General features: G+C 38.9%; 3 protein-coding genes across 6 annotated transcripts in view; 1 reads left to right on the top strand and 2 right to left on the bottom strand.

Moving 5' to 3' along the window:
• Window positions 1-1,645: 1,645 nt before the first annotated feature.
• Window positions 1,646-5,521, bottom strand: LOC138935122 (transmembrane protein 53). Its single transcript, XM_070299536.1, has 5 exons — window positions 4,971-5,521; window positions 4,429-4,636; window positions 4,040-4,192; window positions 3,801-3,923; window positions 1,646-3,476 (listed from the first exon to the last, which is right to left on the bottom strand). Exons 1-5 carry the CDS (start codon window positions 5,183-5,185, stop codon window positions 3,198-3,200), a joined length of 978 nt encoding a protein of 325 aa, XP_070155637.1. The 5' UTR covers window positions 5,186-5,521; the 3' UTR covers window positions 1,646-3,197.
• On the top strand, window positions 3,189-26,906 carry LOC138935121 (uncharacterized). 4 transcript variants are annotated; one of them, XM_070299535.1, is made up of 12 exons: window positions 3,189-3,491; window positions 11,436-11,538; window positions 12,167-12,363; window positions 12,697-13,756; window positions 14,203-14,459; window positions 14,817-15,083; window positions 15,422-15,601; window positions 18,766-18,891; window positions 20,095-20,322; window positions 20,669-20,920; window positions 22,981-23,111; window positions 24,230-26,906. In XM_070299535.1, exons 3-12 carry the CDS (start codon window positions 12,189-12,191, stop codon window positions 24,338-24,340), a joined length of 2,787 nt encoding a protein of 928 aa, XP_070155636.1. In that variant the 5' UTR covers window positions 3,189-3,491; window positions 11,436-11,538; window positions 12,167-12,188; the 3' UTR covers window positions 24,341-26,906. The 4 variants fall into 4 exon arrangements, with proteins under 4 accessions (XP_070155636.1, XP_070155635.1, XP_070155634.1 ...); XM_070299533.1 differs by lacking the exon at window positions 3,189-3,491 and adding an exon at window positions 6,492-6,683 and having other exon boundaries at window positions 12,167-12,324; XM_070299532.1 differs by lacking the exon at window positions 3,189-3,491 and adding an exon at window positions 6,492-6,683.
• The window catches only part of LOC138935123 (fibrillin-2), a 33,741-nt gene continuing 32,368 nt past the window's right edge, over window positions 26,562-27,934 (bottom strand). Inside the window, exon 22 of the mRNA XM_070299537.1 lies at window positions 26,562-27,511. Within this exon, the coding sequence (XP_070155638.1) occupies window positions 27,336-27,511 (176 nt within the window). The 3' untranslated portion in view covers window positions 26,562-27,335. The remainder of the gene's footprint in view (window positions 27,512-27,934) is intronic.

Below are 27,934 nucleotides of genomic sequence, written 5' to 3'. Positions count from 1 at the left end.
ATATAAATATTAAAAACGGTGTGTTATATGTTTCTATGATTTAAATAAATAATTCCACATTTCTTCAAAATTAAAAGAAAAAGAAATATTATTAAATTAAATAATTGATATTAAAATACTTTTGCTCTGAAAAATGTATTTTAATCGATTATGCAAATAAGATGTACGGTTTGAAAGTTTAAATAGGAATATGTAGTATTGATGCAAACAGAGATTGAATGTATAATTAATTCCGCATACCTGTTCTCGTACAAGGCAATTTTTGTTCAGAATTACTCGTAGGTCGCAAACAAGTCCGCGACAATGAGTTTAATTGCTCGGTATTGGCGAATGGATTGAATTCGTAGATGAAATTGCTCGTCGCTGGAATTCTTTTTACAGGACTCGCACGTAATTTTTTACCCTGCTTCGTTATATTCTCCGCAATCTGTTTTGAAAATATTTTCTTATTAGCATTAATTGATTTTTGTGATAAATCAAGAGAGTCTTTTTATTTCGAGGATTTTATTATGACTATTAAAATTATATTTTTAGCTAAAAAATATTAGACGTGCTATTTTGGAACTTAATTAAGAAACACACGTTTTAATCGTAATCTTCAAATAAAGCGAAAGGAACGTACAATATCGCGTTTTATTTCCAGGATTTCCTTGTTAGATTGTTTTGCCTTGATTTTATTTTGAATAGCTTCAATTTGCGATTTTCGATTAGAATCTAATTTATTGCCTTGAGGATCCAGATCGCTCTTGATTTGATCGCCATGTGCTTTATAATCTTGCAAAAGTTCCGACCATTTTTGCATATTAAGTGTTCTGCATAGATTTCAGGGATTTTAGAAATAAAAGCTATGTGCATTACTTTCAACGAAAATAAGTGAAAGATAATTTTTACTTTAAGCAAATATCTGTACAATTATATTTTTGGAAACATTTTTTATTATTATCGTTGTAGAACGCAGGATCCTTAGATTCAGCCGTTTTTTTAGATTTTCTTTGACGTGATTTTTTAAAACTGTTGAAAATTATTATCATATATTTAAATATACGCGTTTAAAAATATAAGTTTTTTTTTCTGTACCCACTTTATTGCAGAGAGAGCAGTTAATTTGCCTTTTGGTTTGACCACGTATTCCGGCAATGTCTCCTCTTTTTGTTGTTCTGTTTTCTCTACAAAAACACTCAGGGCGTTAATTCTGTTGTACTCTTCACAATTTTGTCCCTTCGAAAAGACAGAGTTTAGATTCGTCGCGGCGAAAGAAATTAACACGTAATTAGATGATTCGAAACAGTTTCGACTCTCATTCGATTTCGAAATTGACGGGCTTTTTTTGACTTTTGAGAAATTATTTCTCGAAGCTCAATATGCGTTTTCGCTTCTAAGCAAGTTAAGGATTAAGCAATGCTCGGATGAAAACGATAAGTTTATGGATTGTGTTTTGCGCATTGATGATAACCTTTTTAACTTAATGTTTGATAAAAAAAATATTAAAATCGATAATTGATAAAATAAAAAAAATAAAAAACAAAACACTGAAATATATTTTATCGATATAAGCTCTCTCTAAGAGCGAATTTATCAATTTATGATACGCAACATAAAAGAAACATTTTTTTAATGAAATCGAAATTTTATATGTATTTATCAGTCTTTATTCGTATAACTCTAATCGACAGATCAAAATATATTTATATTATTTATGTTATTTGTATATATAGAGATGTGTATTTTAACGAGAGATATTCTAATACAACTATATACTCTCGAGTATCGAGGTTCCCAAAAGTTTATCACTGTTATATTTCAGGATACGAAAGAAGAATTCTTTATTCTTTTTTCCGAGTCGATATTAAGCGCTATCATGTACTCGGATCGTGAATTGCGAAAGCTAAATCAAGTCCAGCTTGATTCTTTTGTGCGGGTTCCTTTCTTTGCGTAGGGAAAAGAGTAAAAGCGATAACATTGCGTTGCATTGATTTTCTCTGCGAGCGTATCCCTCAGAAACCTATTCAAATCTTCGACGCGTTTTCATCATTTTAATCGAAGAAAAATACGCGTCCCCATCCGATAAACAAGATTCATTATCCGGATTGTTATGCGAGATACATAAAACGAATATTTTCGTGTCTACGAGCTTCTAAAATAACGGTTGCTCGGACACGCGGTGGCGGAAGAAATAATATTAAAAAATACAAAGAGGAAGAATCAAGCTGAGACGGAAACTGTAAAGGAAACTGAAGCAAAGGAGAGAGGACGTAGTATTAGTTTTCGCGATATTGACTTTTGCGAAAAATTATGGAATTTTGACAAGGCTCACGATGCCGTAAACAGTGCACATAATTCATATAGGCATCTGGTTTCTCATCTGCTGAAAATTATATCGGATAAAATATAGCAGCACTGTATTATATATGTCTCGAAAGTTTTATTAATTGTAAGAAATTAGATTATGCGTTATATCCGAGCTATGAAAACTAGCGCTGAAAACTAATAATTATCGCAGAGTAGAGAGTAAATGTATTGATATAAATTAAAATTAGTTTTGATAAAAATTTTCATATTTTAATTACATTCTCATATTGAAATACATTGAAATACAATTAACAGAATTTTAAAGATCTTACGCCATCGTGTGTGTCCTCGCGTTTTTCATTTAAATAATTTTTCTCGAGAATAATACTCCATAAAATATTCGTAAAATAAAATAAAAGCTCCATGCGTCAAGAGACGTAGCACCGTTTCCAGCATCTCGGATATCGCCTCGTTATTATATAAAATAAGAATCGCCAGGAATTAATTCCGCTTAATTTTGCAACTCTTAATCTTTGAAAACTGGAACTGCTTTCAAAATATTTTAGAGAATTTTCATTTCTCTTTTCAATTTTGTCCATTTAATCAACCATTCATTTTTTAATTTTCTTGCCAATTAATTTTTTATCTTTAATACAAAAAGTTTATTCTTCTAACGATTAGAAATCAACAATTTGAAGAATTGAAGATCGTAATTATGGATTCCAAGCGATTTCTTCTATATTTTATATACTCGTACTTTATAGATTCTTTTTATAAAATGTATACATAAGGATTGTAATTAATAGATATCCTCTCTCCATTGCAGCCGCGAGACCTGCGCCGCCTCCAGCGCGATATTTCACATAGCAGGTGATTATCTTATCTAATAATAGCGTCTCTCGATTTTTCTAGTTCTGCTGCTTGGTGGCTTCATGGGGTAGCACGACGCGTTTAGTGAGACCCGGGACCGCATCGTAGCTCTGGGAACCGCGATCGTCGTCGCGAACATCCATCAAACTCCTCGACGGACTCGGCGAGGTCAAACATTCGTGGATGAAGCTGCATACGGTGTTGATGTAGACGTCGCGATAAGTCGCATAGTGCTTGACATGCGGTGAGTTGGTGAACAGGACCAGCTGCACGTTCACGCCCCGTTCAGCTCGCCGGCTAGCGAACTTCTCGACGTCCTGACGAAATTTCAGGTAAGTGAGGTTTATCAGGTGTAGAAGAATAAATTTCAAATGGTTTATTATAGCATTAGCATAACATATAATTTATAGCCAGCAATGACGTTGATTTCGTAAATTTCCCCTGCAATAAGAGATTTTTTCTGTTGCATCTAGGGCATTTCGATAAGACCACAATTTTTATATAAATAAAGAATAAATTTTTAGGTCTCTCCTCTACTTTCTCTTACATATATTAAAAGAAATTATTGGAAAAAAATAAGTAGAAAAATCCAAGAGAGCCATTACCGTGGAATTGTTGAGGTAAAAATGAACGAAACTCACAGATGCTGGAATCAAGGTATCACTGTTGGAATACAGAAACAGTTGAGGCCAGGAATAGGCTTCCTCGGCGAGGGCGATCGGATTTGTCGGGATGGACGATCTACTGAATGCCTGTGCAATTACCTGACGATCAAATTAATATATAAGCTATAAAGTATCGATGCAGCTTTGAAATAATCTAATTTTTAGATATGATGTATAATTCTTCATTTGTGACGTATGCGATATATTCCGCTTACCTCGAAGAACCAGAGTACGGAGAGGAAGAATGTGATGACGAACGACATTGGTAGATTCGTGAGAGGATGACCACCGATGATCGCGCTGATCGCCTTGAAGAGGGCTGTTATTCTTCTTTCACCGGGCGCGCTGTCAAATATCACTCCCTTGATCTGCAATTTTATAATCAGAGATAGATTTTCGTACTTTATATCGTCAATTAATCGATATTGTGAGACATCAAACATATGTTGAAAATAACACGGTATATATTCGTTAAAAACTAATTCACAGCGATCTCGTGAGAAAATATGTCGTATAAAATTTGGTAGAATCAGGGTATCATTTTGTATCCTCTTGTTATGGAAAAATAAGAAACAATCTCTTCATATCGCGTTACATATTCTACCTTGAACAATGTGTTAGCCTTTTGCATCGCGAGACTGACATGCTGATACAGGAATGCACCGCCGTTGCTGAAGACGTGAAAGAATATCGGATGCTCGTTCAATCGTTTATCGGTGATCACTTGCAGCAGCCGCTTGCCGATGTACGGCATCTTGTCCCGGCGCCAAAACAGGCATTCCACCGGCGCCGTGTAACGCAGCGTAATGCAACTGCAAATATGTGCATCGATCATTGTTTATCTGAGTCTTGCGCGGTTTCTAACTTGTACAACCCGAGAATTTTACGAAGAGAACGCGAAAAATAATTTCGCCGACTTCACACATCTCTCCGTTCTATTTTAGGACATCATCCATTCATTTTTGCACGTCATATGCCGTGATTTATAGATATATACCCGTATATATATATACGAATACTTGGAATACTCTCAAGATAATGTCCGGCGTATTTTCGGTATCTTTTGGGAATCTATAACCGCGTCTCGTCTTGTCATCGTCCTCGTTCGCGAGACTTTACACGAGATAAAAATATAGATCAGGATACCTCTTTTCCTCGTAGATCGCGCTATACTTGGCCAGGTATCGGTCCTGACAACCGGCCCATCCTAGCAGGATCACGACCGGTCGCTTGTCTTCCTCGTATACGAACACGAACTCCTCCCGTTGATCCTGCCCGGTCGCGGTCAGCGTCGGGTCCTTCGGAGATGGAGGAAACGACGGGAACATGATGTAATAATCCAGATCCTCCTGGTCGCTCATCTTGCCCGATCACCGTGCCTCCTGTTCATGAGGACGAAAGGGGAGGATAGAGAGAGGAGAGAGAGAAAGGGGAGGAGGACGCGATCGAGGGGTGACGGAGGGGATGCGCCGGGCATAAACTACCTTCGCCGGGAGGGTAGTATCCCTCTACCACGGCTTAAACCCGAGCTTGCGTTGTTCGAAACGCGCGAACGCGTGTCGGAGGATCGATATCCGAGAGAGTTACAGGAACTGGGTAGGTAACGGCGAGGACGACGGCGCATGTGGACGTTGTAGGAGCGGATTGTATATATAAAAGCCACGAGTCATCATGCTCGAAAGGAAATTTGTACAAGTTTCGATAAACTCGATATTCGAAGCGGCCAAGTCAATCTTACTTTCCATTTTCATTGTCATGAGTGAATGTAAGGAGCTTGAAATTAAATGAGAAATAAAATTTTGTTAGGAATCGCAAACTGTACGAATATCGAATTATAAGTAAAATACGAGAATATATCTCTGATATCATGGAATTGTGTGGACCAGGGGAGTGACATTTGACAGTGCGTCCTCTCTCTTTTCGCGTATTCACGCGGAAATTTAAACTCGTCGGAATTGTACTAATCTCAATCTATCTGCATTGATACGACGCGTAGATTTCTCGTATTATTAATAAGATTTCAAGTTTGAAATTATATATGAATCATCGAATGATAACTATGGATAAGAATCATAAATCGCTATACAAGCCATTCAAAAAAAAATTTTAATTTAAATTAAAAAAAAATGTAACTGTCAAAATTGAAAACGCAGGAAATAAAAATATGTCGGTTAAAAAAAAGATAATAAAGGTAATGAAGGTAAAGTTAATCAAATAAGAAGAAGCTTTCAAACTTCTATTTTAAAAATTAAATTAAATCGCTTATGCAATTTTTTTTTTTTCAACTTGTCTATGATACTGTTACATATAATTATACTATATAATTATACAATAACACTTTTCAATTGTTCGACTTTTCAAATCAATTTTACATCGTTAAATAATTTCCCCCGACTAATAATCCAATTGTTCGATGAAATAATAGAAAGAAAGGGATCTGTAATAGCGTTTCCCTATGATAAGAGCGCGGATTCGCGCGCGATTCACGGAGTGGCGCTAACCGTGGACGATTCGCGAGATCGTAGAACGGATTGCCGTTGCGCGGGCGTCCCGCTGGACCGTTCGCAGCATCCGAGCTGTGTTGTGCGCCGTCGCCGGCCGGTCCCGCGACGCGCAAAGCGCGAGATGAGAATCGGAGCGATGACGGTGAGAGAAAGAGAGAGACAGAGAGAACGTTTGAAACGCGCGAGATCTCTAACGAGAGACACTCAGAGCCACGCGAGCGGTCGAGCGACACGGTACGAACGTTTGAACGCATGTCGTGTCAACGACGTCGCGTTATGTGCATCGAGAAACGTACGAGCCACGCGAGGCTCGTTTGTGCCGTTTTGTTTCTCGTGGCAATTGTTCCGCCGCTCGGTAAGTGTATCTTCTTCTTTTTTCAGTCTTTGACTGATGGAAAAAAAATAATCAACTTTTTGGAGAAATTTGAATGTTTCCTTGCTGCAAGCATATCGAGCAGTCACGGGTTACTTCCAATTTTTTTATCGATTAAAAATGTAAAATTTGTACTATAAAGTATTATTTATAGAATCATTGCACATATTTAATTAATATGTATATTTAATATTGTGTAAACATTTAGTTTGCATTTGATGTTTTATCTTTATTAGGTAATGCTTTTTGTCTGTGTATATGTACAGTATGAATAATTATTATCGTAAATTAAATTATTTGATTAATAAATAATTTGTAATAACAATTTTATTTTCGATTATTAAACGTATTATATAATTTAATTTTGAATTTAATTTAATTATCTTAATTATCTAAATTAATTATTATACAAATTAATTATTAATGAAGTTATTCCATTTTAATAAATATAAAGATACAGATCTAAAAAAAACTATGGAATTAATAAAAAATAATAATTGATTAGATTAGGATTGATTTGTCTCTAACTTTGGATAGTAATCAATCTCTTCTCTTTTAAAGCTTCGATAAGATTTGATTCAATCTCAGAGCATGTCAGCCTGCGTCTACGTTTTAATTTATATAGCGTGCCTGAAAAATAAAGAATTAAAAACTTTATTTGCGCCCAAGGGCTTAAAAAGTTAAGATTATATTATAGACTATATATATATATATAAAAAAAAAAAAAAAAAAAAATGATGTTACGAGAATGGGATATTGTAATAATATGTAAATTTTGAATCTCGCAATTTTTAAACACACTGTATTAATTTGCTTCCGGAATAAGCCAACACAGATTTTAACTCTAATCGCTTTATTTTGTTGCTTGATAATTTGAGAATTATTATTCAATTAAATCTATACCTAGAAAATTTAAGAATTATTATTCGATCAAATTTATTTATTATACAAAACAGTGGTATGAAGTAATAATAAGTCATGATGTGTCATTTTAAAGAATGGCAGATGCCTATTTCGGAACAATACGAAACATTCATCTGACGCACCCCATGTCTTCCTCGAGGATTATTTTATCTTTTTCTATAATATAAAAGAATGACATGGAAAAGAAAGCACAGCATTTATTTACATTAAAAAATTTCCTTCGTCCTTTTATTCTCTGAAACGTGAAAAAATATGTCCCATACCGTTCCTTCCGCTCGATGGCTCGTATCTTAAAAGTGAAAAATAGCCCGCGCTACATCTTGGGGGAAATTCTCTCGTCGCAGAGCGGCGAGAAACTTCGTTTCAACCTCAGCTTTCCCGCTACGAGCGACTTGAAACGCGGTCTGTTAATTTTCACGGCGCATTGTGGACCGTGTAATCACAATGAAATGCCAGCCCGGCCCTCACCCTGAGTCTCGACGTCTTTCTATAGCTCGATGTAATTAGTTTTGTCGCTGGACGCGTATTAGCAGATTTACGAATTAACATTAAACGGACTTTCTCCCCTTCTTCTCTCTTTGTATGCGTGCGTGTGTATATGTGTGTGTTTCGCTTAACAACGAAAAAAAAAAAAAAAAAAAACCAATGAATGCCGAGCAATCTAACTTCGCCACTTAACTCGTTTAGGATTTATGCGCTTGTTGGCACGGCTGGTATATTCGCATGTAATTACGTCGTTGCATATTCTCTGCGCGAAACAGGATTAACAAAATGGTACAAGATTTACGGGATGAAACATGCATATATGTTTCTAATGTATTTTTTAAATATTTTAATGCGTAGTAATTTAAGAGAAGTTTTACAGAAATTAGGTAAGAGATCCTAGATTGAGAAAAGGCTTTAATATCTTAAAACATATTTGAGAAATATATATATTATCTCTAGTTCTTCGTATTGTTAATAATTTATAATTTGACGATGATTATAAATTTTACTGCGATTTTAATCAAGCGACAATTGTAATAAGCGTATCGGTGCGTTTTACTTTTCGCGGGCGAAAAAGGAGACTTGATATTTATACAATTTCTAGTGATTCTTTTTAACTCGAGATGTTATCAATGTGTAAAATACCGCCCGACGTAGATATAATTTCCTCGTAATCGGTTTTACTCATATTTCTCTTTCCATAGGCAATCATGAAACGTTGAATGAATTATTTCGTCGTGAAAAGGGAAAAGCTTAGCGCGTAAAAGCGAAATAATTATAGGAAGCGCCGCGCCGTCGTTCTCCATCGATCGCCAACTTGGTCGGGGAATATTCTTTAGAGAGGGATATTTATCCTTTACGTGTGGGAAAAGTCCTTTTAGTCGAGCAGCTCCGCTACCGAAAATTCATCTCGTTCGATTGGCGATGCAACGTATACCGGAGGTAATCTCCTCTTTCAAGCGTCGTGTGTCATAAGCGAAAATTGACAAGGGATCAACCGATGAGGGGCTACGTTCCGTGCATTAGCGCGATACAAGTTGATGGAGAAATTCCCTTGCGACGTTGGGCTTATCGTGCTCGCAGATGAACGCGATAAGTGACGTTGGCCAGGTGTCGCGGCAAATTCCAAAGAGCAGCTCCTAAAGCGTCATTGATCCCGAATTATTCCAGGCGCGTCGATTATCCTTTCCGAATCCGATATTATCGCCGTCGTTTCTCGCCTCGATATCGAATTACGTGCGAGAAAAATTGATCGAAATACATGCGCAAATTCAGGTGTAAAAATTAATAATCGAAATCTCCGGAACACGTCGCTCGGCTGATGTTGATGTTTCGGCGAAATGTAAATTTAAAGCTGATGATCCGTGAATATCACAGACGCGGAATGTCAGGCCGCGAGCGCAATGTCGTAGGCGGCAAATGAAAAATTACCAACTCACGTGCGACTACGACTCTCGTCCTCCGAAATATCCTCATTTATTCACGCGAGCGCTAGCGTAATGTGTCATGCATCAACAATTAGTTTTGTCGTGGTAGCGCGGAAATAAAGATGAAATATTCAAGTCGACAGTCTCGATTGCTGATCCCGACGTTCCGACGTGTCAAACATTGAAACATGCGCGCTCTCATCGCTCAATCGCTTCGTCTTGTCGAAGGCGTTACAATGATGTAAATTGCACACGGATCGACTTTTCGCGTTTCTTTGTACATTCGTGCATTAATAATTCGAAAAGATAAAGTCTAAACGCGGTTTATCGTCAATTGAATATTACACGGACATCGTTTACCGCTGATTGAATTTAATTAAACTTTTGCGACAGGATGCCCACGCTCTCTGTTTGGCCAAAGCTATTACGATAGAGAAACGAACAAATTACTCTCCGCTGCCTACGGCAAAGCTTAGTTGCTCGCTTTAATTGCTTCTGCCAGTTCTCTTCTCTCTCTCTATTTCTCCCTCATTCTCTCCGTCCACATTTTGTTCTTTTATATTTCCGATAAGTTGTAGCGCGAAAAAGACAATCGATTTATAAATAGGGCTTCTCAAAGTAATAGTTACGTTGCGAACACACATATTCTAAAAAAGTACACTGCTAAAATACACCGCTGCAAATACCCCGTAAAAGATAAATAATACAATATTGTTATTTTATTGTTTTCGCCTACTTATATATGGGCATCATGTATTCTTTACGTCAAATGGCATCGCAATGATTATTATTGTATAATTAAATATTGAAATTAAATGCATTAATGTGTTGATATTAATAATAGAAAAAAAGATTTAAAAAATAAATTAAAATATATAAATATGTTTAAATATATAGACAAAATATACTCATGAGTGAATTATTCTGTGAGATAATCTCTCTTCTCTTAAAATATCTTTGATTTCTTGCGCGAATACTCCGGTAGTCTCGCGTTCCTTACACAGTTTCGCATAAAACGGTAATGATAGAGGGAAAATCGATTACCGCTGGATTATATACCAATTGCCACTTGATATCGTCTAGATTAATCGAAGATGCTTCTTCTCGGTGAGGCAAAATGCGCGGAGGAAAATGCGCCCAGTTTCGCTTCTTTCGCGAAAGTTTCGAGTATAATCCACAAAACTTTTCCGGGCATCCGACCGGCATCTCTTCGTTAGTGAGATTCATTTGCTGTCTGAGAGAATATTAAAAAAAAAAAAAAAAAAAAATTGCAAGTCTATTTAAAAAGGAAAATTATATTCTAGAATGAAGCGCGTTCTTTTACTCGTGAATGATCCTTCATATAAATCACCCTCGCCTCATTCTCTCGGATATCGTAAAAATTTTAAAAACTTTAAAAGGTCATCGAAAGAACAAGCCACCCTTCGAAAAATTAAGACATCTATCGCACGCCCTTTGGAAATCTCTTATCCTCTCCTATCGAGGTCTCGGTCCTTCTTATCCGGATTCGATTTTATCACCGTCCTTGCACATTAAAGAATTTCCATATCGGCGGTCGACGATGCGGTCGACGAACGCTCGACGAAGCGAAATGACGGCCGGGGACCGATGACTTCCGCAGTTCCATGTGGCGGAGTTTCATTGTAGTAACAGTCCAAGTTTCCGCGACCCACTCGTGGCCAAGTGCACGGCTCCGGGAAACTTCACAATAGAACTTCCGCATTTTCGCCTCGCTGCCTGCAACGCCCGCGGAGATGCAGTTACGGGAAGAGTCTCTCCCCCTTTTCCTCCCTACCTCTCGCTCCTCATCTCGCCCCTCGTATTCTCACCCCTCGTATCGCTCGTATCGCTTGCCGCTTCGGCCGATCGGCTTAAAGTCCAATCCTCTCGTTTACAGGACTCTGCCAAAATGCCGAGGCACGCGGTACATTCGGGGACAGGAGGAGATCGGATCTTTCCGGCAACGAGTCGCGCACTCTGCAAACCCATCAGCAGTATAGGTAAAGTATATTCGCCTGAGGTCTCCTCGGCCGTAAAATGTACTACTTCTCGTCGGATTTTTCCTTCCCGAACGCCGTACGATGAAGGAAACCCAGCTCACGCACGAGTGATACGAGAAACGAGATTTTTTACGAAAATTCAGATTCACCGGGTTTCTCTCAATTCGATGACGCATGCTTTGTATCCGGTCGAATGGAGATGTCAGGGAATATCTTTAATAGAATTACATCGTAATTATAGCCCTAATGTAATCATAGGATCAAAGGCTCATCAGGTAATAGTACCGTCCAAGTAACGTACACCGCGGGTGATCGATGATTACATAATGTTCGCGAAGAAGATTTCGATTATTGATAAAATAATTTTCATACGCGCCTTATATGTGCAAGCTTATTATATCGCCGTCCTTTGATTGCTAATTATAGTATTGGATTACAATAAATTTTTTGTCCCTAAGAAAATAAATTTTTTAAGCAATTGAAACCCATCTCGAAATGCTTCAATTGTGCGAGCACGATTCTCTTTGCACTTTCGATGATTTATTTAACGGACTATTTAGCAATACCTCTTTTAGATATCTTATTTCTCGCAGGAACAAAGATGCTTAGAGCTATTGTTATCTATTAGCCAGGACGCGTCTTCTGAGGAAATGGAGGTGCTCGAGAAAAACAGAAGGATGCTCTCGTCGCGAGGTTTTATCAAGGAGCCGGGAGGAATGGAGATGGAAGCAAGGGCGAGGACCCGCGGCGACGAAAGCAACAAACATCTCCTTTGGTCGGAAAATGGTGCGAAAATTCCGCTTCTTTGGCGAAACGTAAATGTCAGTGAGTAAAATCGCGTTTTCCTAATAATGAAAAATGTATTACGGGAGTAAAGAAATTTTCAACTAAACGAAAATATATTTTGAGTGAGATATAACATGTAAACGAGTGTCTCCCGGTGTTATTCTGAGAATTTTTTTCTCTTTACACAAATACGCGCGTTATTCCATCGTTATATATTTCTCATACGTTTAAAGAAATAATAATTTTAAACGGTTAAAAAATTTCGCCGATCGATTATAATCACTTATTATCACGCGCGCACTTCAATTTATCGTTTTACCTGTGACAATACGTTTTTATTGGTCTCGTGTACTTTTATTATATTCCCGATAGCAAGTTTGAGTAAGCAACAAGAGGGCAATTTTGGAAGTCGAACACGCAAGAAACGTCGTAGAAATAAGGCTTCCGGTGTCAAGGATCGCGTATACGATATTACCGAGAATAGTCGCGAGAACGAGATATCGAACAAGCAGGATCAATCATCACGGAAGAGGAATGAGCCTTTTTCAAAATCAAGGCCGAGGAGTCGGGAAGCGCGAAAATCCCGTGCGGAGAGACGAAGGCGAAAAAAGAAAGAGAGGAAGGAGCGTAATAGAGGAGGCGGGAAGAGCTCCCGACAAAACGAAAAGCGACAAGACGTCGAGCGTCACTCATCGAAGCGCGAAGAGACCGATACGTCCAAACGCTCGATGGAAAAATCGTCCAACGTCACCGCCGATCGTTTGACCTCGTTGACAGAAGTTGTCGACGGTACTGCAACATCGTCGAGTCTCCAGCGTCATTCGACGCTCGAGGCGACCAAGAGGCCAACGAGGACAACGCCTCGTCGTGGTGTTTACGTGGTCGATACGGTGGAAAGGGAATTCTCCAAACAGCTCGAGATGGAGATTTCCAAGTCCATGTCGAAGGATCTGTCGATTCTGGACGACGGTATTTTCGATAGCTCTCCGAAGAAATCGACCGGACGTGATGTCGAATGGAGCGAAGTCGACGGGAAAAGTATGGACGAGGACGCTTCGTCGAGCGACAAAATTGGTTTCGGGAACTCGCGTTACGATGCCGAGAAGATGCTGGGCTATTCGAGGACCAAGGAGGATCTACCGATTCTCGATCTGGAGAATGAGGTGCTGGAGAGAACCTTGAAGGACTACAACGCGTATAGGCTGAAGCCGGTGTCGTTGCCACGCGAATTACCGCCGTCAATTCCTCGCAACTCCGGTTCTCATCCGCCGAGAAAGCCGATAATTAATTCGGACGAGGGGGACGACGAAGAAACAAGCGCGAAAGTCACAGGCATAATGCGGGACGACGACACGAGCGGGGACTTATCTTGCATAAACGGGACGTTCCTGCCGGCGCCTCTATCTCGCCATGCTCTGATCAAATATGTAAAGTAAGTGCTCTCCCTTTCCCTTATCTTCCGTCATTCGTAATTCAATGCACGGGATAATCTTGGCATCTCTCAACGATTTACACGGTTGCAATGTGAGATATATATACGTGACGTTCCAGAAATATGTTCTACGTTTTGATTCCAATAATTAGATTTTGCGAGCGTTTTCGAATAGACTTTTTTTTTTTTTTTTTATCGAAACATTGATGAATCAAAACTAATCAATATCTTTATTTAATTATTTAGATAATAACATTGATCGATGGAGAAATTTAATCGAAGCGAGATTTAGTTCAAAATTGAACCAGTGAAATCTTTTCTCTCGCAACTCGAGGATCAAAAAATACGTTTATTTTTATGTCCATTTGACGTTAACGCTATATTTACATAAACTAGGATTTTAGCGTAAAAATAACCTTCCGCTCGTTTTCGTCGCATTTATAAAGGTCCTCGACCCCGGGGCACGAGTATTTGGAAGCCGATTACGAGTGTGTGCCAGGCTACCGTATGGCAGCCTCTACGAGCCGATTAGTCTGCAGGAGACGTCAGTGGCTCGGACAGGTGCCAAAGTGCGAGATCAAGCAAAACCCGGACAGGATATGCGCCGAGGCATCCTGCGAGCACGATTGCAACGATATTAACGGGCGTTCCGTCTGTTCCTGCTACAAGGGATTTAAATTGGTGGACGGCCACAAATGCATCGGTAAGCTCGCGATTTTACCGCGCACGAATAATTATTATTAACGGCGCACGGATTTTTTTTGAAAATTTTTACGCATACATGCAATCTTCTCGTGCGAAATTTATATAACATTTTTATTTCAATTCAATTTTGGACATTTGTAATTTTCGCACTTTGATTTTAACACGGAATTTTAATTTGATTCTTTATCCCCTGTTTAATTCATCATTTTCGTGCAAAATCCATGCGTCAGATTTACATTATTTAAATATCTCTCCAGAATATATTTATTTGCACGCGATGTTAATTGCACTTGTGCGATGGGATAAAAATCATCATTAAACGGCGGAATAAATATGCGCCTTATTTATTGCATAGACATCAACGAATGTTTACTGAACAACGGCCACGGCCCTTGTCAGGACACCTGCCGAAATCTCATAGGAGGATACAAATGCTCCTGCGAGGGTTTGCGGGACGCATCGCTGGCCGCCGACAATCACACGTGCGAACATGACAAGCACACAGGTCCGTGCAGCGTCAACAATGCCGGATGCTCTCACACGTGTTTGTCCACGATGGGTCGGGTATTCTGCCTATGTCCCGATGGTTTCATTCTCGAGGATGACTGGAAGACTTGTCAAGGCAATTATTATTAATTTAACTCTCTTTCTCGTCAAATATATATCTCTCTCAAAGAGAGAGATATTCTTTTCGAGAATAATTAAATTTTAACAATCTCTTTCTTTCTCTCCCTTTCTCTCTCTCTCTCTCTCTCTCTCTCTCGCGATGACCGGACGATTTATACCGGGCGTTTTACGCGATAGAAACGAAAATAAATCTTGGTGACATATCGAGGCTCCGCGATGCACTTAGTCGACATTCCGCGTGCAAATATTCATGGAATTTCAATCGGACGCAACATTTCTGTAGCAAAAAAGTATCGGGACGCGTTTTTGACAAATGGCAATCATTTCCCGTAGATGTGGACGAATGCTCGGTACCGGATCTTCAAACGGAGCTGTGTCGCTATGGATGCATCAACACCCCGGGTTCCTATCGATGCGCGCAACCTATGGAGCTGAAGGATCAGCCAGTTTTGGACAGGCTGTCCATCACTTGCCTGCCAGGTTACGAACAGACTTCCTACGGAACGTGCATTGGTGAGTCGGATAATCGAAAAAAATTTCGATTCTCTCGTTCGTAGAATATAAAAAGTTCCTGTGTCTTGTTGATAAACTATTATAATCATAAAGATTAAAAAATAATTCTCATGTCGTTAATAACGGTGATATATATATATATATATATATATATATATATATATATATATATATATATATATATACTCTTGCAATAATTTCAAACTTGTTGCGCGATTCTCGTTAAAAGCTTATTAGAAATATGTCAAAGTTTGAACGAGTTCTCTCCGATGCTAGTTTTACGTGTGACTACTACATCCGTGAATTTATTGTTGGACGTCGTAGATATACTATACTCGAATTAGAGCACACGGATGAATCTATATAAATTTTTAGCATGGTTGCTTAAGTCAAGTTAAGCTAATATAAATTCCTTGTGCCGTTATCTCTTCTCTTCCTCACTCTCGTGCATAAAGCCGCGTCACACTTTCATCTTTTACAATAATTTCTAACCAACGTATATACATTGTATGATTTTTCAGCTTTTTTTATTATGGCATATGTATTCCGTACTCTATATATTTTTTTTTACTTTTACTTTTACTTTTCGCTTCGTAAAAGCACTCTGTGAACTCTCCTCGAGCTCTTCTCGCGCGAAGCTCGCGCCAACATCCGCGCCATTTAAGTTCCTTCGATCGCAAACATCTCTCGGACGATTCTCTCCTACGATTCCGGACGAAAGTGCGCAGCGGCTTTAGTATTTCCTTGAGGAAATCCGAGTTGCCTCGCGTCCCTTTCTCCGCGGCGGGGAGCAAAGTACCGAAGAATCGTAATCTCACGACCCCGCAAGGACGATACCTATATCACTACCGGCTCCTTCCTTAAAGAAAGAGAGGAAGATCGAACCTTTTCTCTCTCGCCAATCGTGCATTCCTCGGGAGAGTAACCTTCTTAGGAGTCCCGTGCGGGTTTCTCCCTCAATACTTTCAAATATCTCGATGCGGCTCCTCGCCGTTTGCACAAATGCAGTCCCGCTGCAATCCGTTTTGCAAGACTCGCGCAAACGCGATCGGAAAAACGCGATGCTTTTATCGGCGTTTTATACGGGGATTGCTTTTGTGGCTTTTTCATCTCTCTCTTTCTCTTTTTCTCTCAATTTCTCTTTGCACGTATATAATGTATCATGAAACAAAGTTTTTATATATGTGCGAATCTGTTTTATAATTATAAATACTTGTAATAATTTCGAGCGATTATTATCGCCCTTTAAACGAGTAGAGTCGATATTTAACGCATTTTTAAATCTAGAAATTTAGAATTTATAATCGAAATTTACATATTTTTTCGTACGGTATTTTATAGTATCGCGTTATATAAAAATTGAAAAGAAGATATCGCGCAGCCTCTCTTTCAATATAGCTCACGCCGCCGACATACACAACTCGTAACTGGCAATCCAATTTCGCGGGGCGTAAATCCGTCAATTACAATTGACGGGGTCGTGAATACCGACAAGAACATTATAGTTCGGTTGATACAACGTTACACAGACGTTCACGTTCGCACGTCTGCGAATCTTATTCCACGGAAATTCAATCCATTTCCGTCCCCTTTTTCCTCGCAACCTCGGTCGTTAAATAGCGGGGAAATTTTACGTGAACGGCATTTCAGGATGATCGGCATTATCCAGTTGCATTGAAGCGGAGTTGTTGCAGCAGAAATTTCGCGTGTAAAATACCAAAATCCGCAGCTATTTCACGAGCAACGCGTAAAATGTACCTTAGATTTAACGCAATCGATAAGATATTAAGCTCTCTTTAAAAGATCAGAAGAAGTCTGAGAATATTTTTCAGAAAAGAGAAGTTAAAAAGAAATGCGTAACCATGCGCTCGAACGATTCCACGTAATGTCGCATTTATGAAAATTTCTGATATTCCCGCGTCAAAGCGAAATTCTAATTTTGCCCGCAAAGACCCACGTGCACGTGCGTTTTGTCTCAGGAAAGAGTGGACTATCGCGATGATCTTACAATCTCCGGAAAACTTGAAAAGAACAGCCGAGGTGTCGGTTGAAGGAGTGCACCGAGTGTGGATTTCGGGGAAAACTGGAGCGACGATGAAAGAAAGAAATTCTTTCTCTCGGCTGTCTCTCGTGAGCAAGATTTTCTCGGTATAAGAAATTCTCGCAGTAGTAATATTCCTTTCAAATAAGCAAATAAACCTTGTCTGTGCATATATATATATATATATACGCATTCCTCATTTTCTCGAGAAAATTCATATTAAAAGAAAATTCATATTAAAATTCATATTAAAACATTTACGCGCGAAAGCGACGCAAAATGTGCGAGATGGAAAAAAGTGCGAATACAAATTTTACATTTTGACAAATAAATGACAGCGTTCTGTGTTATTGTTGCAGAAAATTTTGTTTGGCGGTAAATTATCAATTTATGTCGCATACCGCTTATATAAAGTGTCTCAAAAACCTCAATTTTGACTTTAATCAATCATTAACAAACAAAAAAAAAAAAAATTTAAATTAACTCCGCTGCCATAATTAAAAGGCTTGATATTACATGGTCCACCCTATACATTTCAGCGCAAATTTATACGTCGTGAAAGCAGCGAAAATCGAGTGCTCTCGACTATCATATTGAGAGTGCTCGAGGCAATAGCGACTTGGCCACTTCGGTCAATTTAGCGTAATCTCGCCGACGATTGAAAGACAGATCGGGGGCCAAAGAAGAGCGAGATCGCCGATGAAGGAGTCATTACGAGGCGAATGAAAGAAGCCTTGTATATAAGGCTTGAGTGTGATGTAGCGAAAACGATCGGTCCGATCTGTTAAAGGACCGACGCTCGTATAAGAAGGCGTGATTGCGCGAAGTTGACTCTAGATTAAAGATACAATTCGCGTCTATAAAATTACTCACAGCTTCCTAATCAATTGCACAAAGCGTAACGTGTGATCGGTTGATTGTAAAATGAATGAAATTAAAGAGAGAGAGAGAGAGAGAGAGAGAGAGAGAGAGAGAAAATTCCAAATATAAAATATAGTAATAATAAAAATACACTTAATGAAGATGATGCATCTCTTCAAATAATTGATACGATGTATATTCTTAACATAATTACATGGATATTCTAATAAGGTTCGTCATCGGATTCTCTTTGCATTTTTAGATATCAACGAATGCGCGGTTGATAACGGGGGCTGCACGGAGGTATGCGAGAATACAGACGGTAGCTTCTTCTGCGCTTGCGAGGGGGATGAAAAAGCTCTGTCATCCGATGGAAAATCCTGCGTAGGTACGTCTCCTTTGATAAATCACTTTCCACGCTCCGTTCATATTCGCGCGAAATATTGTATGTCGTTGTACGATTGAACGTGTGTGCGTGCATATATATATATATATATATATATATATATATATGTACAATGTACAGAGTGTTTCGGTATCCGTCATGCTTTTCCGTCGTCTACGCAAGTTCCTCGATTAATTTCAACTTAACTTCCCTTCTCTTCCATCCGAGAAGTTTTTATTCACCGTCATCCTTTTGTCGCAACTTTTTAACGTTCAATTATGTGTAACTTTATAAATTTCGAATTGCGTTTTTGACGGGATGGAGTACCGGCACCCGTTAGTCGCGATGCATCCGCGAGAATAGCATTATGCAAAGCTGTCACGCGGGAACGACTTCCGCGGATGCGTCAGCGCCTAGGATGCCTTTTTCCTCTCTCTCTCTCTCTCTCTCTCTCTCTCTCTCTCTCTCTCTCTCCCTCTCTCTGTCACATTAGTATTTGTAATTCCTTGCTTCATGTACATATCGTATTTGGTACGTAGAAACAGCTGATGCGGCAGTTGACATATAGTATTGCGTCGATGTGGAGGATTCTGCTGCACATACATAGATTACGCGTGGAATCTGCGCGGTTTATGAGCCAGACGTGAATGTTGAGTTCGCATTAGTGCATGCTGTCGGTTCAAGCCAGGTGCATTTAGCGCAGAAGGACGACCAATGAGTGAATCCCTCACCGATGAATAGCCACTGAATATTTATAGTTTATTTCCGTGATCGTAATTAAAATAATATTATTTAGAAAAAAACACCGTCACATTTTTCATTCTGTTAAATATATCGCGAATCAAGCTTCCAATGCGAATAACAATCAATATTCGATATAAATAATTTAATTGAAGAGAGATGATATTTATCATTAATTTGATAAGAGCATTTTACAATTTTCAATGTCTCGTAATAAGATTCTTTCGGTTTCGATATCAATATTGAGAGATATAATCGAACATATTATTTTTTCCTAAAGACGACAGAATGACATTTTTGAAGATGTCATTAATTTTGATCTATATCATGTTCAAAATTTTCTAAGAAAAAGGCAGTATTATTTTCCAAAATAATATTATGTTAATTATGGAAGTTGGTTTTTCATAGGGTGATTAAATTACGACGCATAAAATAGAATTCTGGTTTTTGTCCCGTTGGTTCCAGACATAAATAGCATCGCGTGTCCACAGTTAAATCCGGTCGGTCGTGGTTATTTAATATGTTCCCGATTAGCCACGTCTAAATTGTGGCGGGACAGACGAAAAGTGCCCAATCGACCCGGCACGAGATGCTTCCTAAAGTGTCCTCGTGGTTATCAGCTTCGCGAGGAATACGAGTTGACCTGTCGATCCGATGGCACGTGGGACGGAACGGAGAACGGAAGATGTGTCCGTAAGTATTCAAATTTTTATAAAAGATATTTTGTCGCGAGATTTCGAAAGAAAGATAAGCTTAACAGTTTCTCTCTATCTTTCCTTCATCATGTTTAAAAGCTACATCAATATCCGAATCGAATTCATCTTTATACACAGATACGGATATATAAATTTTCAATAAAGTATAAAAAATTGTTTCGACCTACGCTATCTCTAAAATGGAAAATCCGTTATCTTCTTTTATATTTTAACGGAAGACGCGAAGAGAGGAAATAGTTCGCTTCCTCATAGTGTCGCGTGAGAAAAATTGAGACGACGAGATATCGGGCAAGAAAGAATATCTCGCACGTTCTTTGCGACAGGATATAGCAAACCCCGATTGGAGTGTCCGAGGGATGTCGTAGCCGAATTATCGCCCGGTAGGGACGAGGCGTTCGTGACCTTCGATCAACCAGCGACAGATCTCGATTGGTTCCGATACGTGCGATCGAAACCATCCTGGGGTACGCGTCTCGAGGCCAGCCTCAAGCCCGGAGTGCACGAGATTACGTTCTTCGCGCGACACCCGGTATCGAAGAAGCAGGCCAGCTGCGCGCTACGCATTATCGTCAAAGGTAATTAATCTACCCGGATGCGTGTTAACGACGTATTACGTATAAATGCGATAACGATGGTGATTCCTTCTCGTTCGAGCGCTCGCGATAATGACAGCTCTCTGTAACGAGCGGGAAATAGCGATTATTAATTTGTAATTGTACAGTAACAGGACGCTCGCGCCAACCACACCATCTCGCGTTCCGACAATATATACATGTATATACATATATATTCTTCAAAATTAATTCATATCCCATTGAATTCTCATTTAAACGACACAGAATATAGAGTGTAATCTTCCTAATGCAAACTATTTCTCAAATGCATAAACTCGTTAATAATTTTCGATCATATTATAAAACCGAAAATACTTTTAAATTATATACGTAAATAAGAGTTTTCTAAAAACGAAATTGTTTACTTGAGGAGGTCGCTTATACCCCCTTATATTAATTAATCCGGATTATAGAGATTGCACTCTGCAGAAGGTACCGGATAAACGTCTCTTGAACTTTGCAAATCTTGATTAATAACGGATGAAAATAGAGGATAACACACATAGGTTCGGCTAATCCTATCGTGGAGGAGAACACGTGTTAAATAAACTGCAACAGAATGGAGAGCGTTGTACATCATTTATAGCAACCGTGAAGTTTCTCGATGATTAACAACGTCAGATTGAAATATTTCCCCTTTCTTTACGTTTCTTGATGCACGAGAGGTTTTGGATTTTCGCGAAAAGATAGTTGTCGTGCGAGCGAGCAATTATGGTACATTTTGCGTTTGCGTCAGAAAAGAGACGAGTAAATATACGTATCGTACACGAGTTTGACGAATTATTAGATCGTCTCGTCCAACGTCGCGTATAACAAAACGTTTTCTCTTATGTCATCCTTTAAAATGCGTCTTAAGAATATTACGTCTCTTCCAACAGTCGCCATCAGTCGCGTCCACTCCCTGATGTGCATCCTGCTGAGATGTGAGCGAAATACGTTGCAACGATTCGTTGTATCGCGTGCGATTTAAATCCTTATACAATTCTGAATAAACTTATTCGTTTGGATAAATTATTACCTTAATACTCGTTAAGCTAAAGACTCACTTTTACTTACTTTTCCCTTTGTTATATAATATTATTCCAATCTGTCTTTAGATCGCTAATGAAAAAAATAATATATAATAGTCTTATATCATTTAAAATGCTGTTTAATGATATTTCATATATTTCAAGAGAATATTCGAAAAGATCGTAAAAGAAAAGGAGCGGCTCTTTTGCTGCTCATTTTATTTCTCTAAATAAGTTTCTTTGAACGATTTAACATGCTAGCGTACGAGCTTGTTTAACCGAGCGGCATTTAAGGATTACATTCAGCAACATCTCGTACAAAAGTACAGAGCTCTTATTTGTGCGTAGAAGTAGAAAGTTGACAAAACTAATTTGATGCAAACTCCAGCTTCATCACTGACACTTGAACCAACCGAGTTTTCTCCGAGGAATACTGGCCTGATTTTGCGGACAGGTCTACGCGCAACTTGAATCGTTGTTTCTTTCCCGCGAACGTAACGAACGACGGATTTGGCACATGAATAAGCAGCTTCTCTATAACAATGAGCGCACGATACAGAAAGATCAAAATGCATCTTTTCTCTCTCTTTTACAAGATTATGAAAACATAATTTTTCCGTTCAATCCGTTCGTTCGTTCGTTCGTTCGTTCGTTTTTAGATAAAAAAAATGTAAAATTTTTAGAGACGTAAAGGCATGCGCGTGTGAGAAAGCTTGTTTTTCCATTTTCTTTTTTACTAACATCACTAACATACGCGAGATACTCGAGAAATGTATTTCGCTCATCGACACGCGAATCTGCACTTTTATAATCTCGCGTTCGCCAAATCCGGCTCGCCGATTCATCATTCGACGACGATGCGAAAATCGAACTTTCTCACACGCCGTCTGCGTTTCGATTCAACGAGTTTTCTTACGGCCCGCAATTTCCTCGCTCGACGAGGTGGACGAGAAAACGAGCGCGGGGGGGGGGATCAGCTGTTACTTCAATTTGCTAATCTTCGAACTCTAGACGGCGAGGCGCCGAAAGTCAAAGATTGTCCGGGGGACATCGAAGTCGTCGGGAGAAATGGAACTGCGATCACGTGGACGGAGCCGATCTTCACGGATAATGTCAGAGTGACGCGGATCAGTAATAATGAGGTAAGATCGGATATCTATAAAATTTTCTATCAATCGCACACAATCGGAAAATAAAGCTTTTGTTTGTCTCGAGGATAGATTTTTTGCTGTTGTGTCATTAGTTATTTGTAAAGACGAATAATTACAATTAATATTTCGATTATAAATTGTTGTCTACGTATAATTGTCCGATAATCATCATTACGCGTGTGATTTTCGTCTTTAATATCAGCAACATAACGTTATGAACAAAAAGTAGATAATATCTCGATAACCAAGCGCATCGATGTTTATGCATGACACATTGTAAAAAGCTTCCATTCGATACGTGTTTCAACGATATGCATCGCGTTACGCGTGTTTAATAATCGCACCAATTGCGATTGGATGAAAAGCGATTCTCTCCCGTTTTCAGTAATCATTAATAATAATTTTACAAACGCGGAGATCGCTCATTATCGAGGTGATATTATCGTGTAATGTCGAGAGATTGCCATTTTATAAATGTGCGAAAATTTTCTCACAAATATGAATGCGGGATAAAAATGGATTCGCACATATATGAATGTTTTTAATACGCGGAGCGTCGTGCGATGATGTATGTGCAATTACAATTTCTTTTACGGCGAGACTGCGACGCATCGAATGACTGATTAATTAGCGCCAATCTGAAAATTAACCGCGACGTCATATACGCGTACATTGCCGGCCGCTTTAATTAACTTATTTGTTAACGCGCGTCAATTATTACTCGAATTTTATAGCTCGGTCCCCATTATTCGTGAGCTCGAAACCGCGTCGGTTTGTGTGATGGATTATGGAAATTTTTGTGCCACAAAATACGGAGAAAGATGAAAGAGAGAGAAAGAGAGAGAATGAGTCCGGATTCTCGCAAAGTGGATTCGTTCGCGAGCTCCGTGAAATTAGTTAAGCGTAATTTTCCACAGCGAGAGATGCGAATTTCGATTAAATCTTCGGAAGCGTGATCTTGTCGCAGGCCAAAATTTTCGCGCAAACTGCATTGCAAATTTTCACTCACGCACGCACGCACGCACGCACAGCAGATTTTCTCCCTCCCTTATCATTTTATTAGCGCCCCTCACCGCCATTTGTCGGCGACGATATTTTTTTCCGCGCAGAGCCCAGGTCGTCGCTTCGACGTTGGTGGTCACAGGATTGAGTACGAGGCGGGTGACGAGGCCGGTTGGTCGAGCAAGTGCATCTTCAACGTGGTCCTTCGTCGGGAATAAGCAGTTGGAGAGACAGGAGGAAGGATCAGGAACACGGCGGGGAGAGGGTGAGGAGAGAAAGAGAGAGAGAGAGACTGAGCGGGCGAGAAAAGATGGGAAGAGAAAAGCAGCGTCGAAGAATAACGACAAGGTAATATAAATGGAAATGCCTACGGGACTATACGGGGGACGCCGTCTCCTTACATAGGCCCCGTAATGGATTCCGTTTTGTCCGGCAGGTTACACGTGGAAGAAAAGAGAAAAAAAAAAACAAAGAACGGAAATTTCCCTCCTTTCACACGCGCGACTACCCCCTTTTACCCTTTCCCCGACATCCGGACGGCGTGATCAAGTTTCTAGAATAGGGATGAAAGTACACCTAACGAGTGTAATCGCACTCGATAATCTTATCGACTGCCACTTTTGATAGCATAACGTAACGATAGTGTAGTAGCGTTATACGACACTTATAAAGAAGCGATAATAATATTTTACGTAGAGGAGAAGGTAGGGAACGAGCATATATTCCACGATATCTAAAAAAAAAAAAAAAAAAAATTTTAAATCTCCATGATTTATATTCAATTCGATGTTTATACCACGTATAAAATTTCCAGAGCGCATATAAAATTAAAGGTCCGATTTTGCGGCTCAACCATCGTATATTCCTGCCTTTGCTTCTCTCCCCCTCTACGTAATATAATTTTACCTTGTAATATAATTTTTATCGCAACCGCAGATGGTTACAGATGATCTCGGGCATGGTAATACGATACCGCGAAATGCAAAATTCGCGATTATCAAGTCCCGCTTTACGTTAAACGAAAATTAACAGTTACGTTATGTCACTATCTGCGAGAATTGCAAACTTTCACGTATGATATAACATTCTTCAAATATTCCGCTAATTAACGAGGCTGTATCCTTCGTATCCGCCGCTAGCAGATTCCTTTCCCATTGATAAGATTCCCATCCAATGCACCGGCTGACAGGTTGCACAATAGACAGGATCAACGCTGTGTATCTGTCAAAGTCACACACGAACGAAATGACAATGTTAAGTAGCGATAATACTGGTACAGAGAGACGCGGACACGTTATATGTATTATCACTTTATCGGTCTCGAGATTTTTAAATGTCTTTTATCTCTATCGATATATATATATATATATGCGAGATTAAAATATATAATAATGTCTTAAATATTATTTTTACTCTATCACGATGTTAAACAATGTCAGGTCGCAATCTTGTTTCTTCGTGTAACATGAATTAATTGAATTTTTTGATGATTCTCTCAAGACGCAATTAACAATTGTTATATTCTATTTTTATTTTTCCATCTTCTTTCAACGTCTAAGAATTTCGCGTGTATCGTTGGAAAAATATCGTCCTCTCTCCCTCGACTTTATTTTACGTTAAAAAGAAACGATGAATGAAAAAAAATTCTTAATGCAATTCTCGCGAGTTTGCGGAAAACGCGAAAAGTAATCTCAGCAAGTACGATCGCGATAAGTCTATACACAGTTGACGCGAGGAATAATTAACCGCCATTTAATTACAACGTTGTTCATGTCGCACAAGCAGGAGCCGTGTATAATATTTACAGCGGATAAGAACTTGATTTTCTTAATATTTAAAGCGCGCCAGTTACGACGGTTCTCTTCGTCATTAATATTGTTATATATGAAACGGACGAAGAGTTGGACGATAAGTGCACGTGTGTTTGCGGCGCATAACTTATTAATACGCATTCCCACGTATCAACAACGCTCGCGCTTGCGTCATCGATCAATTAATAATGCTCGTTGCGAGAGCGAGCGGTTTAACAACCGCGATCTCTAACCGCGCGATGGTTTCGCGGCGAGATATGATAATATAAAGGGATAAACCGGGGAAGAGAGCCAAGCTAGCGTGAAACGAGCTCAGCTCGCATCGAAGTGTAATTTTGCGCTACGAAGCTCATCAAGATTGTTAAACATTTAATACACTCACAAATAATTAGCTTAGAGCGATCGATTTTTCTTCTCGAAACGTGATGAACGACGAGTTTTAAAAAAGATCCACGTCTCTGGTTTCGATGCCAAGTTTATCTCCGTCAGGTGCGACGTAAACTACCCCTCTTTCCGGAGTCTGCGACAGCGTATATAAGACACAGATAGATTTTACTATTTATTAATACTCTCCTCTACGTCACTCGCATATCATTGTTATCGATAACGATCGATTGTCATCGTACGATATTATTATGGATGTACAAAATTTATGTATCAAATATATACGTGGTGTATACATACATATACATGTGTGCGTGCGTTTGTATATTACAAATATCGCCAGACTGCATAAATTGTTACGGTAGATGCGATCGTATTGTAGATATTACTACAGTATAAAAAAGGAAACGACGGTTCTCTACGAGTTGTCATTTATCGACGCGCCCGCTTCGATTCCCCGGAATCTTACTTTATACCTATTCTTATTAATCATATGACAGTTTATATTACTAGGTATATTACTAACTCATGATGTAGCTACGCGTAAATAATTATCGCAGTATCTTCGTATTATAAAATTCGCATTTTGTCTGAAAATCTCGATGGATTGTTCGACAAATTTCAGAAGCGTGAAAATTTCATAAAAGTTGATAATTATAACAGATTTCTTCATAATCGTACATCATTTTTTTATCGAAGAACCGTGGGAGAAAAATATCGAAAAATGAAGAACAGAAAAAAAAAAATTTATAAAAATCGCTTATACAATCAAGATTCTACAATAATACATACAGTTACGCAAGACATATATATTTTTCCGTTCTTGACTACTGTCTTCGGCATTGATCAATTTGCATCGTACAGCACGGATAAATAAGCGCTCTGATATATATATACGAACGCGAAGCAAGATTTCCGCAGATGCTCCCACGGCGCGATTTACGCGATAGAATTTTCTCTTACACGAGCGCCGAGTTAACTTACGCGTTCCCTTATTACACGTCGTTCACGTGGCCCTTTACGTGCAACATTCATGCCGCGGCGGCAATATTCTCGTCTCGACGCGGCCCGTACCGTAATGAGTCGGTGGCGAAACTACGTGATCGGTCCTCGTGGCGCGTTGCCGATATTGCCGGTGCAACAGCTGCTGTTCCTGCCCTTGCCAGGGGTAATGCTGTCGCCCGGAGTGTCGATCTGAGAACATATTCTCCCGTTATCGACTATCGCCGTATAAATGAAAGAGTTGAGAGAGAGAGAGATATATAGTTGTGAAAATATCATTTTAAGACGATGAAGAGTGTGCAACATTCTTGTGCATTCATTTTCATAAATTGAAACATTATTTTACATATGCAATACAGGGGATATAAAAAGAAACTAATTTTTTGAAGCTAATTTTTTTCGTTTCTACAATAGATAAGAGTGCAAAGCAAAATTAACGTTCCCATTTCAAATTTAGAATAGAAAGGATATACATAATTATATGTGTAATATATAATTATATCATATAGTAAAATTATAAAATAATTAATTAAATATTCTTTTAATGTGAGTTTTTATATAATCAAGAGTTTTTATATATCAAGAATCTGGATTTCCATACTAATCAACTATGCT

Source organism: Polyergus mexicanus, unplaced genomic scaffold, assembly GCF_030449975.1.
Source record: "Polyergus mexicanus isolate NDT 795.1 unplaced genomic scaffold, iyPolMexi1.0 SCAF_7, whole genome shotgun sequence".
Classification (NCBI taxonomy): Eukaryota; Metazoa; Arthropoda; class Insecta; order Hymenoptera; family Formicidae; genus Polyergus; species Polyergus mexicanus.
This window is presented reverse-complemented; position numbering and strand designations above follow the sequence as displayed.

Bases quoted from the DNA above. Each gene is read 5' to 3' on its own strand.
- LOC138935122 (XM_070299536.1), bottom strand. From the start codon at position 5,185: ATGAGCGACCAGGAGGATCTGGATTATTACATCATGTTCCCGTCGTTT. The intron at 3,924-4,039 runs GTAAGCGGAATA...TTTGATCGTCAG, and splicing joins CCGTACTCTGGTTCTTCGAG to GTAATTGCACAGGCATTCAG. The intron at 3,477-3,800 runs GTGAGTTTCGTT...AAATTTCGTCAG, and splicing joins ATACCTTGATTCCAGCATCT to GACGTCGAGAAGTTCGCTAG.
- LOC138935121 (XM_070299532.1), top strand. From the start codon at position 6,581: ATGTCGTGTCAACGACGTCGCGTTATGTGCATCGAGAAACGTACGAGC. The intron at 13,757-14,202 runs GTAAGTGCTCTC...GCATTTATAAAG, and splicing joins GCTCTGATCAAATATGTAAA to GTCCTCGACCCCGGGGCACG. The intron at 20,323-20,668 runs GTAAGTATTCAA...TCTTTGCGACAG, and splicing joins GGAGAACGGAAGATGTGTCC to GATATAGCAAACCCCGATTG.